Raw genomic sequence first — 19,213 nt, forward strand, 5'->3', positions numbered from 1 at the left:
GCTGACACGACGTCCTTAGTCCGAAGCCTTCATCTTCAGTCCTCTAGTAGCGACTGGCTCTTTTACCTGCTTTTGCTTTCTGTCCTGGTCACAACTCAATGTCTACTGCAGTTTCCCAAGACCCTGTTTGCTCTCCTCCGGCATCCAACCCAAGCTGGAAGGGTAGAGCTCAGTTTTGGCCACCAGTCTTCATGCTTGACTCAGAGCCTGGCAAGGTGGTATCAAACACCAGCTTTCCTTTTACTACCCATGGCGGTGGTGTTGGTCTTTGGCCCTCTGCTATGCTGGTCTCACAGGTCTCAGCAGCTGCCCCTCATGCCACATCTCTAGACTTCTTTCCTGAGCTCCAGGCCTACTGACATGCCTGCTTGGGATCTCCTGCTGCCACACCACAGGCAGCCATATTCCCCTCTCTGCAACAACGCTCTTTCTACTTCCTATTAACTCAGATCTGTGCTGCCTCTCAGGCCTAAAAACTTCAGCAAGCAGTTCTGTGTCTTCCCTACTATCCCCGACCTGAAGCCTGCCCTGTGCCTCCTCATTCCTGAGCCTTCATGAGTTCTCACTGGCAAGTGAATCCTGTGAGGTTTGCCCCAGTATGACCTCTGCCCCACCAGCTGCTGCTTTTCTGTTCAGTGAGAAACTCCAACACCCTCCTGCTGTTCCCTCTTCTTTCTATGGGTTCCATGCTGAGATTCTATCACACCCAGATCTGTACTTCACACACACTGATCATGTACTTCCCGGTTTTTCTTAAACTACACAAGTATTCTTAGGAGGGAGGGAGGTCTAGCCTCTGCTCATAAAAAGGAACTGGTTAGGCGATCCAAGCCCCTGGGAAGGAAGGGGACTGACTTTATTTCCCTGACCCTGCTTGGGCACTGCCAGCTCTGCAGATGGGCTTCTTACCAATAGAACACTCAATAGAATAATAGATTATTCTTGTCCTCCCTACTCTAATGCCATTGAGTCAAGGAGGAAGAGACCAGAACAGGGTGTGCAGGCTTGAGTTCAGAAACAGAAGAAATGTCAAAGGCGTAGAGAGGAAGCCACGAAGGAACTGTGCTGCCGTTACCCTGCCCAATGGGGCTGAGCAGAGCAGCTGGAGAAGCATGGAGTCTCCACCCTCTCCCTTCCCATCATCATTCTCAGAAGCATACATTCTTCAAGCTCAGGAAGAAACATGACAAAAGCCCTATAGGCTGACCGTCCCACTCTGCAGTGTGCGGGGTGGGCACAGGATGGGGCATGAGAATGCAGGATCTGCTTGCCTGTATGACTGGTCCCTGGAGTTGGGCTTGTCCAGGTTTAAGCTCTATAATCCATCTCCATAACAAGGTACATGACTGTTTCCTTTTCCACCAGAGAGGAAAGAAAAGGTCTTGGCTGGGAACCTCCCGAGAACACCTGTTACTAGAGCACTCTGTACCTATCCCAGATTGCTGAGATTCTCAAACAAAGGACAAGCTACCATTACCACTCAGACATGTCCAACCTTTTGACCCTGCTCATCATATTGCCATCTACAAAGTTCAGCCCCGAGAACTGTGTAACCAAGCTTTATATATGCACAGAGAATCTCATAATGTTTGATGTAAGGCTACAAGTTTATGTTGGCTGTTTCCACAGATATTTTGAGACACATGTAGCACACAGGTTGGGCACACGTAGAAGACCTGCAAAACACAGGACTTACTGTGTAAACCTCTGAGGGCATGCTCTACCAGCAATGTAGAAATACTCTGTGCTATTTTCTATCTCAGGCCACACATGGAGACATTTAAAAGAGATTTTATCATCCAAAGACCCCTCAGCGACACACGACAGGTGCAAGGTCCTGGGATACCAACCCCACCCACCAGAGGCTACAGGTGCTTTTACCTTTGGAGATAGCCAGAGCGGCTGGTTTTGACAGCAGTGTCCACCAGGCCTTCTCGTCCGGCCATGCAGTGAAAGAAGAACTCCTACGGAAATGTGGAAGCCAGGTCTCAAAGGCAGCAGTGAACACCACCCTATGCACCCTCTCCTAGCTATGCAGACTGTTCCTTTCCTAGAGCCTAGAACCCTGGTTTTCACAACCCCAATGGCTCCTAAAGACTTCTGTGGTCCTTGGACATGTGGATCAAAAGCACCAGGAGCCAGAAGCCCTACATGGTGTTTGCCATCCTCAAGACACTCCATGCCAGATTTCCAGTGAGAAGCAGTATCAGTTTCAAACAACATCCTAAAGTCCCGTGCTTGGATTCTGCAGTTAAGGTGTTTTCCAAACTTCTTTTTGTTTGGTTTTAAGATAAGGACTTCATTTATAGTCCAAACGGACCTTCAATTTGTGATCCTCCTGCTTCAGGCTCCTGACTAACTGAGATTACTGTTGTGAGCTATAGTTGGGAATACACATGTCAGCTATCCCAGCTCAGTGATTTCTTGATACACTAAAGGGTGGAAGTCAGAATTTGAAGTACTTTTGTCTATCTAGCTTTTCCAAATTTTGACTTCCATCACAAAAATACATTTACAGCATCAGCATCCATCAGCAAATATGGAAACACACACAGAGAGAGAGAGAGAGAGAGAGAGAGAGAGAGAGAGAGAGAGAGAGAGAGAGAGAGAGAGGGAACTCAAGGTAAACTTTATGGCACTATCTCATCCCTTATTACACAGGACAAACTATTTTCTTTACCAGTCTATTTTGCTTTATCACATAAAGGGACTGCAAACCCTATCTACTACAATTTCTTCTTCTTTTTTGAGGGGGCAGGGGAGACAGGGTCTCTTTATTGTGTAACTCTGGCTATCCTGGAACCACTACGTAGAACAGCCTGGCCTCAAACTCTCAGAATCTGAAATATTCTAGACTACATCAACCCACTATAATATCTTGCCTATAGGTTACAGATGACCCTGGGAATGCTTGTGTGGGACCAATGGAAGGGCCTGTGGAGTACTCAGCAGCCTTGGAATAGTTTACTCTAGATCTGGCATCCTTTCAGACATGCACAACACCATGAAAACAAGGGACTAACATCCAAAGACCATTCCCTTAAAGAATGTGTTTGCTGAAGCAAAATTAGGTACCTGCTACAATGTCCCACTATTATGAAGTGAGGGGAGGGAATGGGAAATGAGGACTTTATAAAATTAATCTCCACCATGCTCCTTTTAGTGACATGAGCACCACGGTGACTGACACTCCCTTTTTTCTGGTTGCTTCTGAAGCAGCTAAGAACTGGCTTTACGAGGCTACATCACAGACAAGGGCGAGGCCAGGTCACTCTTGCTTTTCGTTCTCTCTTGAGACAGGACTTGCTATGGCTTTGGCTGGACTCAAACATGACAATCCTCCTCCTTGGGCAAATACTGGGATTACAGCAAGAGCCACCACATCTGGCTCTTTCTTTTCACTGTTTTTCCACTAAACATTTATCACATGCCTACTATGAGGTAGCAAGCACCCTGCTAGCTCAGTATCACAGTGGGAACCACCATGAGGTGGCTGTGGCCTTGGAACCTGTGGTCTAGCCTTTAACACTTTCCACTTGATTGTTCTTGTGGTGTTAGTGGTGAGGCCATGGGACACCACTACTAGGTCTAAAACTGAGAGAAAATACTAAAAATACACATACAGGAGGCCTGATACCAGTAAGGAACCTTCCAGTGATGAAGCCCCCAGCCCTGGGGGTGAACTCGTAAGGCTCAAAGCAGGGTAGTGACTTGCCAGATGCCATCAACGGGGGTCTCCGACCTTCCAACTCAATCTGGCCCAGCAGGCAAGAGATCTGGGGGAAGGAAACACAAAAGACAAGGTTTCTGTGAGTGCTGAGCAACGCTCTGTCTGAACACACTTCCAGCTTTCTTTTATGAGAGCATTCAGGAATAGGTCCAGAAGGCCAACCTAGTTGTCATAACAAGTCATGGAAGCACACTTCAGGAAAAAGTTAGCTCTGGCTTACGTTTTACCTTTTGGGGAGAGTTGAGAACAAGTGATGCTTAGAAAAGAAGCCATGACTTAGAATCATCATATTATACCTGGAAGGACCTTGAAGTTTTGTCCTGGCTGGTTTTTAAATAACTTTACTTAAGCTAGAATTACCTGGGTAAAGAAACCTCAGTTTAGAGAATGCCTCCATCAGGTTGTCTGGAAACAAGCCTATAGTGTATTTTCTTTGTTAATGATGAATGTGGGTGGGCCCAGCACAGTAGGGGCAAGTTATCCTGAGCTGTAAAAGACAGCAGACTGAGCAAGACATGGGGGACAAGTTGGTAAGCAGTATTCCTCCGTGGTTTCTGGTCCAGGTCCTGCCTTGAGTTTCTACTCTGATTTCCCTTAGCTATGGAGTATGTCCTGGAAGTTGTAAGATGAAATAACCCCTCCCCACATTGCTTTTGCCACTGTGTTTTATCACAGCAATATAAACCTTAAGAAAAGTTCCAATGGAGAAATGGAAACCCACAGGAAAAACTAATCCTACAGCCAGTCAATCCACTCATCTGGATACTGAGGAGACGGCATGGGAACACTCCTGGGCAGGGAGGCGATGCATTTCTATTTCCTATTAGTTAGTGGGTTTTTGGCAGGATGTTCAGTCTTTAAGCCCACTCTGTGTCGTGGCGCTACCTACAATGGAGCATGCCCCTTAAAAGCCTCTCAAAGTCATCAGGATTGAAAAACAAAAAATCCATATCACAACAGGTACTAAGAATTCTGAAAATGACTCCATAGCACCAGGGAACTCTGGGAAGACAATGAGACTCAAGAGGTCAATGATCCTTAGACTAACGCTTACAATGCAATAGTAAATGAAAAAAGTGGAGCACGCAACATCATAAGATTCTGTGTGTGTGCTGAGTGAAGGTGTGAAATCATGTATGTACTTGTGAAGGCTAGAGGTTGGCACTGGCTGTTTCCTTAATCTCTGTCACCTTTATGTTTTAAAACAGGGTCTTTCACTGAACTTCAAACTAATCAATTTGGTTAGGCTGGCTGGCCAGTGAACCTCAGGGATCTGCCCCCACCCCCCAAGAAGGGGATTACAGGCATCTTTTGCTATACCCAGCTTTCTATGTGAGTTCTGCAGATCTGAACTCAGGTCTTTGGGCTTATGAAGCGGACACTTTATTGACTGAGCCATCTTCTTATTTCAACATCAAGATCTATACTGAAATTTTACAGAGACACGGTGTGTAGATACAACATGCACATACACAGCACAATACCTGCTGTTATAATACATTTCCATGTGGTATATAACTTGCTATTTCTATCAGCTCTGCCTAAAGCACTGATACTGGATAACATCTGCACTGGTTTCTATATGCTTTAGTGTTTTTCAGTCTTCTCAATTCTATTTTATGTGGATTGAAGATGTTTTAAAATCAGAAATGAACAAGAAAGCTGACTCCTGAGAGCAGCCCACCCCTCTGGCACACCGAATAAGGTACTTTTGTTCATACTTGCATCGTATTCACGGTTGACCCTTTGGCTCCCGACTGTACCATCATCTGCAGGTTGTTCTCAGGGAACTGTCTGTGCAAGCCAAAAGGCATACATGCCTGTGGGTTAAATCAACACACAGGTCAGTTCAGAAGGCAAAGTTATGACACAGAAACAATAAAGCCAGAGAGAGAATTTATCTATGGCCAAGGGCTGAATTGCATTAAAGACAAAGGAAAGCCTAATCTGGCACTTTTCTTCCACTAAAACATCAAATGGGTGCCTGCCCTCTGCTATGCTCAAATGAGCCAAGTTTCATTTACTGGCTAAATGACAGCAAAAAGGGAAACATAAAAAGCTGAGAAGCAGGGTGGGGCTGGCAAATCCAATCTGTGATTCTGACAAGGAGCTGGATGTGGTGGTTTGAATAAGGATGGCCCCAGAGACCCATTCATTTGAATGCTTAGTCATCAGGAAGTGGCACTATTTGAGAGGATTAGAAGGATTAGGAAGTGTGGCCTTGCTGGAGGAAGTGTGTCACTGCCCTCCTCCCCCACCCCATCATGAAGTAGAACTCACTTAGCTACTTCTGAGAGTTACTTCTCAGCTATTTCTCTAGCAACATGTCTGTGTGCCGTGATGTTCCCCACTGTGATAATAATAACTAACCACTGAAATTGTAAGCAAGTCTACAATTAAATGTTTTCCTTTATAAGAGTTGCCTTGGGGGCTGGAGAGATGGCTCAGAGGTTAAGAGCGCCGCCTGCTCTTCCAAAGGTCCTGAGTTCAATTCCCAGCAACCACATGGTGGCTCACAACCATCTGTAATGAGATCTGGCGCCTTCTTCTGGCCTGCAGGCACACATGCAGACAGAATACTGAGAATACTGTCTACATAATAAATAAATCTTTTAAAAAGAGTTGCCTTGGTCATGATGTCTCTTCACAGCAAGAGAACAGTGACTAAGACAATAGATAAGAACAAAGTCTAACCCTGCCCTGGTGGCGTACGCCTTTAATCCCAGCACTCAGGAGGCAGAAGCCTGGTCTACAGAGTAAGTTCTGGACAGCCAGGACTACATAGAAAAACCCTTTTTTGGGGAAAGAAAGAAAGAGAGAAAGAAAGAAAAGAAGCAAAACAATAACTAAAATCTAAGATGAGGTCCTGATGAAACAGGCTGGAAAAGCTCAGCCTGGATGCCCAGAGCTAGTGCATCACAAGGTTCACACTTGCCAGTAAGCTCAGGAGAAGTAGGAAAGTCCCACCGGAAGATCCTGAGGGACAACAACATGGGTTCTGCCTAGAGATCCAGACACCCTAGTCAACAAAGAAGGGGCAGAGCCTGGGTTGGAAGAGGGCAGGAAGTGGGAGCTGCGCTCTGTCAGCGCTGGTGGACAAGGTCCCCACTTTCCCATGCTACACTCTCTCTGCAAGCGCTGTGAAGCAGTGCTCCCCACACGCCTGCTTCTAGGCAGGAACAACTTGGAGCCCAGGCACATCACTTATGGAAGGTCACACAGCAAGTAGAAAGCACAGCATGAACTTGAAGCCAGGCATTCACCCCTGGCTCTGCGGCATAAGCAGCAGTGGCTTCTGCCCCTTCATTCTGTTTACCCATCTACAGTGCAGGGGTTCTACTGTCCCGCTTCTTTCTTCAGTCCCATTTAATGCAGCAACTCCAAAGTAAACACATTTAGAAATGCGGTACAAAGTGTTTAACATGAACCTAAGGCCTCCCCAGACTCTCATGGAGAGAACGAGACCCTGAGCTCTTCACAAAGATGCAGTCTACTCACCCAACTTCCAACCTCACCTACTCTTGAGGGCCAGGGTAAGAATCAAAATGTAACTAAAAACAAATCAACAAAAATCAGTATTCAAAAAGATGGGGATTTGTACAATGTATGGCTAGGCTAACCTTGTTGATTTCATTGCTGTAATGGTTCACTTCCTCCTTGAACTTCATGTCAATCATATTAAAATCCCTCTGGTCTTTCCCCAAATGGGCATCCTGCCATTTCCCTTGGATCTCATCACATGATGCAGCTTCTGGCAGGTTCAATGCAGCTCTGACGGCCTAGAATGAAGAAAGGAACAGAAGATGGTAGCTAAAGGAGGGTGTGGTTTTTATCTGTGAGATGAGTGGCCTCTGGACAGCAGGTCAGCCTCCCAATCCTCCTCTTTACCCGGGGCCCACACTGGGTGGATTCTTCAATGATGCGCTGTCTCTTCATGTCTGCATCTGGCTTAACCAAAATGTCTTCTACACCTGCAAAGTCAAACAGATAAATTCGACAGGGCCCAGGCCTAATGTCTCACAGGCTTGTGAACTTGGTGATGCTCAGAGCCAAAGCTGAGAGTCACAGATACAGGAATATCTGGAAGAGTGATGTTGACATTGGTGCATGCGTAAGAAAGTCTAAACATTTCATAAGAGATAAAATTAAGGCTTAAAATTGAGGTATATAGGTAGGAAGTAAGCCTAGGCTTGAGCTACACTCTGCTGGCTACATCCAATAAATCTGTTTGGGGTGAAAAGGCTAGAGATTTTGGTTAAAAAGCTGTTCAGTGGTAGAAGAGAGGCAGTGAGCCCTATGTGCAGCTGTGAATATGTACACATGCAGGTCATACCATGTCAAGTGTGGGCAACAGTGGTCCTCAACACTGCCTCAGAAGGGTAGAAGACCTGCATCCATTAAGTAAAGCCCATCCTTTGGTCCAAAAGATTGAAGAACAGCTCACCCTAAACAGTAATTTCCTTTCAACCCAACAATATTTTGTTTCTACCTGTGAATGGCATAGACTTAAGAATACCTTATGCAAGGTCTGATTGAGAAGGCAACAACTGACTATTTAAAAACTAGAGCAAACATCTGGAATCCCAGTACAACAGCATGGAAACTGGAGACTACATGTGAGCACAAAGAGGAAGATTCCTCTGCGTGGAAGTCAAAACCACAAATGCAGGCCCTGCTACAAGGACACATCCAGGCCATCCTTGTAATGATGACCTCTGTCTAAACAGAGCTGGAATGAGGTTGGCCAGGCTTCTCCCAAAGCTCCACTCGCTCCTAGCTTGGCCTTGTTTCCGCTGTCAGCTTTATGGCATATGGATCATCAGTACACTTGAGCCATTCAGGTTTGTGCCATGTGCTCAGAAAGCTATAAGTATGACGGTTGCTTAGGTCTGGTCTTTGCTTGTGAGCTGGGTGTAGAAGCGTTTTCCATCATAAAGGATGAGGTGAAGAAAGGAGCAGGATGGGAGGAGATTGGAAGAGTTGCTATGTGCCGTGGTGGGAAAGGGACAGTAGCTGCAGAAAGTCAGATAGATAGCACTGAAGGGAAGAGCCTAAACATCCACCAAGAAAATGATCTAGATGCCATCCGCAGGGTCTGCAGAGCCAGGGTCACGAGCCTAGTACTCACCCAAGGTGAAACCTCTATAGAGCTGCAGGTAGGCAGTGAAGAGACGGGCTAGGCAGGTGAGAACCCTGCCGCTGGTCTCTCCCCCATAGATCTCATAGCAGCAGTGGACCAGGCCATAGGCAGAGCTCCCGTAGTGTGCCTTGTCCAGCACTCCACAGAGCAGCTCCCCTTCCCTGATGATCACCTGTGCAGGGAGGGGTTGCTAGTGTCAGGTTACAGGGAACATCTCTTGGAGGAGCCACCCACACAAGTCAAGCATTATTAGCTTTATAGTGCATGTCCCTCTACTGTGGCCTGCCTCAAATCCTTCAGGGAAGAAAAGGAGGGATTATGTGAAACTAACACATACTTTAAATAAGGGGGATGAACACACACTGGCTAAGTTTTTAATTGCACACATTAAGTTGTTGATCTATCCAGGGAAAAGTAGTAGCTGCTCCAGGTCTGTCAGTCCTGGTACAGGACAGGGGATGAGCTTCATTGGTACAGTTCATGCTAAGCATTCAGGGACCCTAGGTTCAATACTCAAAACCACAGAAAAAAGAAAGGAGGAGGGAAGAAGGAGGGACGGAGGAAAGCAGGCCCTGTTAAAAATACACAGCCAGCTGCACACTTGAGATGCTTGCTCATGAAGAACACAGAGGCCTTGGAAATCTTTGGGGTGGGAGTATTCTCACAGCAGCAAAGCACTGGCCTTCCCCAAGCCTGGTTCAATGTTTAGAGCAGGGATTTGGGGACCTCATAGCAATTTGGTGCTATCAAGGCACCAGAGGCCTTGAAGAAAACATGGGCTCTACATTGTAAGCATTGCAGAATAAGCACTAGCGTCTGGGAAGCCCTCCCAAAACAACAGCAGTTTAATATGAGAGCCAGAGGGCAGAGAGCAACCCTCTCCACTCACTCCTAAACAAAAAGTGGATACCACCTTGGAAAAAACTCTTCTTCTGAGGCACGGCATCAGTTTCTGGATTCATTTTTAAATCAACCTGCCTACCACCAGAAACAGAAATCAACTTTATAAAGGGCAGCCATACCTGAGACTCACACATGGAGTCAGGGTCAAAGTCAGGAACAGGCCGTGGAGTTTCCTTCACCCAGGCTTTACTGCCGATTTTTGCCTTTCCAGATAAGTTCAGGGGGGTGTAGTCCTCTGGGATTATGTTTATGAGCAGGGTTGACACAACCTGGAGGGAAGGGGACAATATGATGGAAGGGAAGAGTTAATTGCCCTTTTAGGACCATCTGCCTCATGATGCCACCTCTCAGGCTTTCAAGGCTCAGTAAGGCAATCAGGTCCTCTGAAAGACAAGCCCATCAAAAATACACGAAAACCTCATTAGGATTTTTATTCCCTAAAATACTTCAACCTAAAGTAAGCATCTCTGAGAATTGCATTAAATTTCTGAACAGGCCAAAGGAAGGATAATTGTTTTGGGGTCAAAATAAGTATTTGGTAATGTGGTAAAATAACAAAGACGAAGCTTTCATGACGTTGAGAGAGATGGGGAGGCTCCTAACACTCATTACCTGCCAGAAAAGACACGCTCCTCAGCTGTCCTCCAACAGAGACAATTACTCCTGTGTTTAGTAACTTCCTCCCTGCACAAGACTTGGCCTCTTAAAGCAGGGACATAACGGCGAAGAACTGACTAAGGAGCATCCCTCGGGAGGCCTGAAAAGTCTAACTGAGAAACAGGTGCAGAGTGGGGCACACCAGGGATTGGGGTGCCCTGGTATTGGTCACGTAATGAGGACACACTGATTGAACATTGTTTATTTTCATAGTCTTCAGACAAGCTAAATCCATTCATTTGGCAATTACCCATCAAATGCTATGAGCCAGGCACTGAGGAGAGAGGGAAGCTCCTCAGAGCCTTGACTCCCTAGGGATCCATGCTCTAGAGGAAGGTAGGACAAGGAAAGGTAACTCAGAGCAAGAGCGAGAGGGTGCCAGGACTTTAAGTAAGGTGGCCAGGGAGGGCTTCAGCCAGGGGTGGTGAAATCCAGAGCAGTCAGGGACAGATCATGTGTTTCAGGGCAAGGGGCAAGAAGAGTAGGTGGAAAGGCTTAGCCTGAGTGAGAAGGAGAGTATCTGGTAGGTATTGACGTGTTCTGCCTTGGCCAATTAGGGATACTATCCCCAATACCCGAACCTGCACAGAGCGGGAATAAGAATTTATTTCTTATGGTTATGAGAGCAGAAGGATAAATGAGGCAGACTCAGAGTCTGAGGAGAGTCATGCTTTCTAGTTCATAAACGGAGATTTCTTACGCTGTCTTGGCTTGGTGGAAAGAATGTTTAGAAGACTTACAAGGGTGCTAATCCCATTAATTCTGCTCCCGTGACCTAAACATCTCCCAAAGGCCTCATTCTGCAATACTATCCCAGGGGTGGGGAGTAGAGAGGCTTGTGAACAGGAATCTTGGGAAATAAATATTCAGACGAGAGCATGCTCTTATTTAACTCCCGACAGGACCATTTACTGTAAATACATTCCAGGTCTATACTCTGAACAAAGTAGATGCCTTAGCGAACAGGTGTAACACTGATAAGGAAGACTACTAAGCCCATAACCTAATGCCAATCAGCTTTTATAACGCTAAATGCTACATCAAGAATTAATTTTACTACAGAAAGGCCAGGGTGTCTTCCCAGAGTCAACCAAAAAGATTATCACTCGGTAAACAGTTGCTGATAGAAGGCCAGGAGAGGCACTTTCTCAAGCGGGTGTTATACAGAGGAAGGCAGGTGTCTCTAGGGACAAACAATGGACTAGCTTAGGAGGGTTGCCAAGCACATTCCTACAGAGGGAGCAGGCTGGGGAAAAATAGTCAGGTATTGTAGGCAAGGGGTTGGAGAGGTGGCTCAGTGGTTGAGAGCACTGACTGCTCTTAAAGGGGACCTAGGTTCAATTTCTAGGACCCACATGGCAGCTAACTGCCTAAAACTTAAGTTCCAGGGATTTGATGGCCTCTTCTGGCTTCTGCAGGCATTGCATATACATGGTGCACAGATACACATGCAAGTAAAATACCTGTGCACGTAAAAGAAAGAAAAATAAAGAAAGCAGATAACTCTGTTTCTGGAGCAGAAGGCTCACTCTCCCCCACACCTCAGCTCTACAGGCTGGGATGATGAGGGCGTGGGTTAAGAGTCGGGGTAAGAAGAGAGGCTTCCTTGGATTGCTTACCACAAGCTGCACCTTTAGCAGAACAACATATGGCTAGTGGGGGCTGCCAGGCTGGACACCGTCAACACCAGAATTTGGTGTAAGGTAACATACATAGCTAACCATTTGCATCGAGAAATAAGGCCTGCTATCTCACCCAAGAGAATATCTGACGGTGAAGAAAATGCCACAGACTAAAGACTAGGAATAAATACCAACAGCCTGGTAAAGAAGCAACATTTATGCAAAAGCACTGCTAACATACTCAGTAAAAGTCTGCATATTCTTGCAGAAAATCAGGGGCAGGACAAGGATGCCTACTCTTGTCGGGTTTTTTTTTTTTTTTTTTTTTTTTTTTTACGTTTTTCAAAACAGGGTTTCTTCTGTAGCTTTTGGAGACTGTCCCGGAACTAGCTCTTGTAGCCCAGGTTGGCCTCGAACTCATAGAGATCCGCCTGCCTCTGCCTCCCGAGTGCTGGGATTAAAGGCGTGCGCCACCACCGCCCGGCATACTCTTGTCGTTTTTGCTAAACAGTGTCCTAGAGGTTCTTGCTGAGACGGTCAGGTAAGAAAAAAGACAACATGCACTCAGACTGGAGAGGAAAGAGGAAAATCATGGTATACAGAGGATGTTCTTAAGCATTCCACAAAAATTATCATCAGAGTTAGTATATGAATGACTCCAGTGAAGCTGAAGGGGATCAATTTACAGGAGAAATAATGCCACCATCTGTTGGCAACCAACAGTCTAAAAACTAACAACAAAATCCACATATAAACACTAAAACGAATCAAGTACTTCAGGAATAAATTTAAGCAAAGAAGGGCCAGCAAGATGCCTCAGCAGCTAAGGATGCTTGTGCTAAACTTGAAGATCTGAGCTTGATCTCAAGGACTCACATGGTAGAAGAGAACGGACTCTTGCAAGCTGTCCTTTGACCATGACACACATACACACAAAAACCCTAAAAACAGTAAAAACAAAACAAAAAAAAAGAAAAAAGGAAGAAACAAAAAGAAAGAATAAAAGAAAACTTTAAACCACACAAGGGCAAATGGCTTAGGAGATAAGAGCACTGGCTGTTCTTGCAGGGGCCCCAAGTTAGTTAGTTCCTAGCACCCCAATCAGGTAGCTCTCGACTGCCTATGAGTCTAGTTCCAGGGGATCTGATATCTTCGTCTTGTCTCCACGGGTGAATGAATGTATGTGCTGCACAGACAGACAAAACAGACAGACAAACAAGCACAAAACAAAACACTTCCACAATAAAAATGACAGCACAGCTGAGAGAAGTGGAAAGTGCCAGCTGACCCTAAAATTCATGGGAACGCAAAGAATCTCTCGGTCAAAGCAATCTCAAAACAGATGAACAGAGCTGGAAGACTTTCATTCTGATTTTAAACCTCACTAAGAAGCTATAGAAACCAAGGCAGAATGGCACTGGCATTATGATGCACACACTAACAAAAAGAATATAAATGAGTCAGAAAGAAATATCTGCAAGTAATTGCTTTTAGATCTAGTGTTGAGGACATTCAATGGAAAAGATCAATACTATCAGCAACTGTTCTGAGAAAAATGCACACACACAAATACACATATATCCAAGAACAAATTTTGAACCCCATCTTATACCACAAAAGTTAACACAAAATGGACCCAAGACCTAAATGTATAGCTAAACCAATAAAACGATTAGCTGTGACAATAAGAGCACAAGTGACAACACAGTTGGTAATTGGACTATATCTAAATTTAAAACTTTTGTCAGTCGAATGACAAGAAAATAGAAAAATATTTCATACAATTAGAAAAAATTTTTATAAACTACATATATGATGTAACGCTAATGGCCAGAAAATATAAAAATTCTTATGACTCAATAAAAAGACAAATACCATAGTAAATGGGCAAATAACTTGAACAGACATTTGTCTAAAAGACATTTGTCTAATCTATCGACATTGCTGGGACAAATATAAACTATGTTTCTCAAAAAATTACAGAATTACAATATAACTCTATTACTATAGCATACATACAGAATTATAGTATGATTCAAATTCTAGTTCTGCAAAAAACTGAAAACACATGCTTACAAGGGGGGCAGGTAGAAGAGTTCATGGCAGCTTTACTTGTAATATCCAAGTGGAAACAACCCTAAATATCCATTCTCAACTGAAAATGAATAAACAAAATGTAGTATGTCTACAGGACAGAATGTTCTTCAGCCACGAAAACAGAGAGTAATACATGTTAGCCTTCAGAACATTATATTAAATCAAAGAAGCATGTCACAAAGCCTTACTGTAGATTTAGATGAAATGCACAAATTAGGCAAAGTCATAGAGACTAGGAGTTGGGGGAGGAAGTGGGGCTGATCACTAATGTTCACTAATAGATAACAGAATTTCTTTGTAGGGTGAGAGCAATATTCTAGAATTAATTCTTAAAAGTTGTCCTCTGCACTTAAGGAAATGTTCAACATCCTTAGCCATAAAAGAAATGCAAATCAAAACAAGTCGGAGATTCCATCTTACACTGGTAAGAATGGCCAAGATCAAAAACACTAATGACAACTTATGCTGGAGAGGATGTGGGGTAAAGGGAACACTTCTGCATTGCTGGTGGGGGTGCAAACTGGTACAGCCCCTTTGGATATCAGTATGGTGATTTCTCAGAAAACTAGAAAACAACCTTCCTCAAGACCCAACAATACCACTTTTGGGTATATACCCAAAAGATGCTTAATATTACCACAAGGACATGTGCTCAACTATGTTAATAGCAGCATTGTTTATCATAGCCAGAACCTGGAAATAACCTAAATGCTCTTCGACCAAAGACTGGATAAGGAAAATGTGGTACATTTACACAATGGAGTACTACACAGCAGAAAAAGAAAACAATGACATCTTGAGATTTGCAGGCAAATGGATGGGTCTAGAAAACATCATACTGAGTGAGGTAACTCAGACCCAGAAAGACAAGCATCATATGTATTCCCTCATAAGTGGCTTTTAGACATAAAGCAAAGAAAAACCAGCCTACAAATCACAATCCCAGAGAACCTAGACAACAAAGAGGACCCTAAGAGAGACATACATGGATCTAATATACATGGAAAGTTTTCTACTTTCCGTGTCTTTTTCTAAGACAAGATATCCTGAGTAAATTGGGAGCATGGAGACCATGGGAGAGGGTGTAAGGGGAGGGGAGAGGAAGGAACGGGAGCAGAGAAAAATGTATAGCTTAACAAAATCAATTAAAAAAAGAAAAAAAAGTTGTCCTCCAACTTCCACATGAGTGACACACACACACAAACAATAGAGTAAAACAAATTTGTGATTTGCAATGGTGAATCTTAATTCTCAACTTGGCAGGATTTAGAATCACCATAGGAACACAACTCTGGGTGTGTCTGTGTATTTCTAGGAAAGTTTAATTGAAGAGACCCACTCCTGAATGTGGGAGGCACCACCCATGGGTGAGCTGAGCACCAGTGTTCATGTCTCCATGCTTCTTGACTGTGCAAGCAATGTGACAGTTGACTCAAGTCCCAGGCACCAACCTTTCCTGCCATGTCAGGTATTCAGTTACAGCAATGAGAAAAGTAATAGCCATTCTAAACAAAATATTGGCAAGCCAAATTCAACAGCTGCAATGATTTAGATATGAACTATTCTTTCAAAACTCCCCTTGTGGTGAAGGCTCTGACCCCAGCTGGAGGGACTACTGAGAGATGGCTGCACCTTGAAAGAGCTAACTCCATCAAATGGGCTAATCCACTGAGGAGTTTACTGAATCTGGGCTAAAGTAGAAGGTATAGAGTAGAAGGCATGGAGCACGGCCCCAAAGGGCCTTCTCTTCCATGCTTCTGAATCTTGGTTCTTTTTCTGTCTCTTGCCCCTCTGCTATACCACGTGTTTCCTACCTTAACATTCTGATTCACCAAACAAAGGTCTGGAAGCAACAGAGTCAAGTGACCAAAACTGAAAGCTCTGAAACTGAGCTACAATAAACTGTTCCTCATATAAAGGGCTTTGTTACAGCAACAAAATGGATACATAATCATTCATAAAATAATCATGGTGTTTAAGACTTTTATAGACTAAGCTGGCAGTGGTGGCGCACATCTTAAATCCCAGCACTGGGGAGGCTGAGGTAGGTGGATCTCTAAGCTTGAGGCTAGCCTGGTCTACAAAGTGAGTTCTAGGACAGCCAGGGTTACACAGAGAAACCCTGTCTTGAAAAGAAAAACAAAAAAACAAAAACCAAGACACGTTCACAGACTTAAAGAATTATAGACCTGGAAGAGGCCACAGAGATTTTTTTTTTAAATCCACTTTTTATGGGTAAAGAGTTAAGACTCTAGAAGTTGATCCTTGAAGCTGAACTTGGAGGCCCAGGCAACAGTAGAAGAATATACCGTAGTGTATTTCATCATTTGATTTCCATGTATACTATTATATGTTTGTTTTGGGCATTAAAAATCCCGAGTTTGAATTCCAATTCTTCCTCTAATAACCCTGAACATGTAATTTAACATTAGTCTCAGCATTATCATCTGTTAAAGAGAGAAAGATGGATTTAAACACTAAAAAAATCAGGTGTCAATGAACTCAGCAAAGCCTTTGGTTATTTCTCAATGAACCTTAATACTAGAACTGTAACACCATTGGCATTTGCATTGCATCTGAATTAGGGGACACCAACTTCATGTTAAAACCAATACAGGAACCATGCAACCTGTTCTTAGTAGAATCACCTTTGAGTTTTCCTAAACCGTGGAGCCCCACGCAAAGGGAAGGTCAGACTGTTCAACGATTAGAGACTTTGTTGTCTCTGCTCTAGGATCTCTTCGAACTGAAACTGTTATATGAGTGGCTTATTTCCTTTTAAAATATACACTGGCTGCTTTCTCCCAATTACCTGCTTCCCTGTCCACAGTGGGTAGGGCTTCATGATGGCAGGAGGAAAGAGCTTCACACGTCCCACTTTGTCTGTGAGTCCCCGGTACACCAGCTCCATGTACTGCTCCCGGGTGAAAAAGCATCCCCGAATGGTCATGTTTGCACCTGAAACCATGTGATCTTGAATCAGTCCTGCCAATGGCTGGCCATCCTGCAAATCAAAGAGAAAAAACAAAGCCAAACTTCAAGTCAAAGTCTTCAATTTGTAACCATGTTCTTGGAAGCCACTTTGATCAAGAGCTTTCGTATAAAGGTTAGACTATCCACCCCATGCTCTCCCTTAGAAACAGGCCTCACAATCACATGGCCAGGAGTTACACTCGCCTCAACTTTTGCCAGCCGCCTACTGTCTTATGGCAAAAGTATTTCAAGCTCATTTAGTTCCACAAGCCGTCCTTTTCCTATGACCATCTGGTTCTGGTTACTCAGTAGATTTCTGGCCTTTATGCAGAAGTTTGGTCTGGCTGCTCTCAGTCGTGTTCTTGTTTTTTGTAGTTTGGTTTTATGCTTTTGCATTTTCACACATTTCTGGCCTTGTTCTTCTGTAAATCAGTCATCCATTTAACAAATATTGAGAGCCTACTGTATGCCTAGGCATTAGGCAGATCATCAGACTATTTCAGGAAAAGCCAGAGAGTAAACAAATGCTGAGACGAGTGCATGACCACAAAGTGTTTTAAATGTCACAGAAGAGCAGCACAGAATGGGCCATTTAAAGACTGGGGAGGGGTGGCCAGACCCCATCTCTCTGGAGAAGCGCTGCAGCTGAAGTCCTAGGAATGATTTGGTCTTTTTGAGACAGGGTCTCATATGTGCCTCTGGCTGTCTGGAACTCATTAAGTAGACAAGGCTGGTCTTGAATGCAGAGATCTGCCTGACTCTGTCTCCTGGGTGCTGTGACTAAAGGTGCGTGCCACCACAGCCTGGGCTCAGGATTCCTGAGAGGGTCTTGATGTATTCGACTACACTGAGAAAGAATGTCCTTGACTAGTGTGTCTTCAGAATACAGCATGTGCTTTAGGTAAGTTCTCACGAAGGTACTACCTACCTAAGGCCAAAACACGGGATTTTATTAAAACCCCAGGTTCAGAGGGCACATTAAATTCATTTGACATTTTCTGTTGTTGCAATCCCCAGTCTCCTGGACCTTATCTGCCAGGTCTGTGTTCATGGCAACATAGGCAAACGGAAGTAAAAATAGCACACTGACTGATATTCTGTAAGTAGTTTCTGAAAACTTTTCAATGTTTACAGGAATCTGAGGAAAAACTGATACTAGAGCTCAAAGAACATTATCAGCTGACTGTCATATTATGGCCATGTTTCATAACCAAGGGCTTGGCTTGGGACCTCACAACACAGTTGTTGGAAGAGCTGGAATGCGAACACACGTACTAATTCAAAGACTACGAGGATTCCTGTCAAATGGTCTAAACACTGTAACGACGGGTCTATGAAAACTCAGTCATTAGAGATGGGCTAACAAGAGGTGCCATAAACACACGGCAGGACAGATGGACCGTGCAGCCCTTCTAATGAAGGCTTTGAGTTACTGACATAAATAAAAACAATCTTCCCTAGTGACACTGGGTAAATCCACTGCACTCCAGGGCCAACCCTTGTCCAGAAGTAGTTGGCCAATACAAAACAGACTGCATGAATTTTTGTGTGTGCTTTTGTTTTGTTATATTTTGTATTATTGATTTTTTTTAGTTTTAATTTTTGTTCCTGTTTTTTTAAAGAACATCTTAATCCAAAAATGATCTTGTTTTTCTTAGAGGAAAAATCCAAGCCAGGATTATGTATTGATCTATCCCAGTCTCTTGGAGAAGATATTATAGAATTTTCACTCTTTAGGAAAAGCAATAATTACTTATATGACATACCTGGTGCCTTTTTTTCTATCTAGATTTTTCCAGGACTAGAAAATTCCTTAAAGAGCTAAATTGTTTTCAATGCATTAATCATGGACTCTAGGGAAAAATGCTAATTAATTTGATTATTAAGGACCTACTTATAATTTTGAATTTCCTAAAAAACTTTTTAGGGTTGGAAAACACAATTCTGAATTAAAGCCCCAGAAAACTGTCAGTGCTGCTACTATCTAACATTCCAGCAAGATGACACTAATATTAATATCTTTGGTCAGTATGCTAAGAAAATAGTGTGTTTTATATCTTGAATTTTATAGTTAAGTAGAAGTCAGGAAAC

The 19,213-nt window shown here is 43.8% G+C and overlaps 1 protein-coding gene across 1 annotated transcript in view; it reads right to left on the reverse strand.

Annotated features, from left to right (window-relative positions):
* Positions 1-19,213, reverse strand: part of Polr1a (RNA polymerase I subunit A) — a 64,195-nt gene that overhangs the window by 15,980 nt on the left and 29,002 nt on the right. Inside the window, exons 14-21 of the mRNA XM_038319962.1 lie at positions 16,962-17,153; positions 9,893-10,042; positions 8,859-9,042; positions 7,619-7,701; positions 7,351-7,509; positions 5,452-5,550; positions 3,624-3,776; positions 1,882-1,964 (exon numbers count right to left, since the gene is read on the reverse strand). Coding sequence (XP_038175890.1) covers positions 1,882-1,964; positions 3,624-3,776; positions 5,452-5,550; positions 7,351-7,509; positions 7,619-7,701; positions 8,859-9,042; positions 9,893-10,042; positions 16,962-17,153 — 1,103 coding nt within the window. The remainder of the gene's footprint in view (positions 1-1,881; positions 1,965-3,623; positions 3,777-5,451; positions 5,551-7,350; positions 7,510-7,618; positions 7,702-8,858; positions 9,043-9,892; positions 10,043-16,961; positions 17,154-19,213) is intronic.

Source organism: Arvicola amphibius, chromosome 2, assembly GCF_903992535.2.
Source record: "Arvicola amphibius chromosome 2, mArvAmp1.2, whole genome shotgun sequence".
Lineage (NCBI taxonomy): Eukaryota > Metazoa > Chordata > Mammalia > Rodentia > Cricetidae > Arvicola > Arvicola amphibius.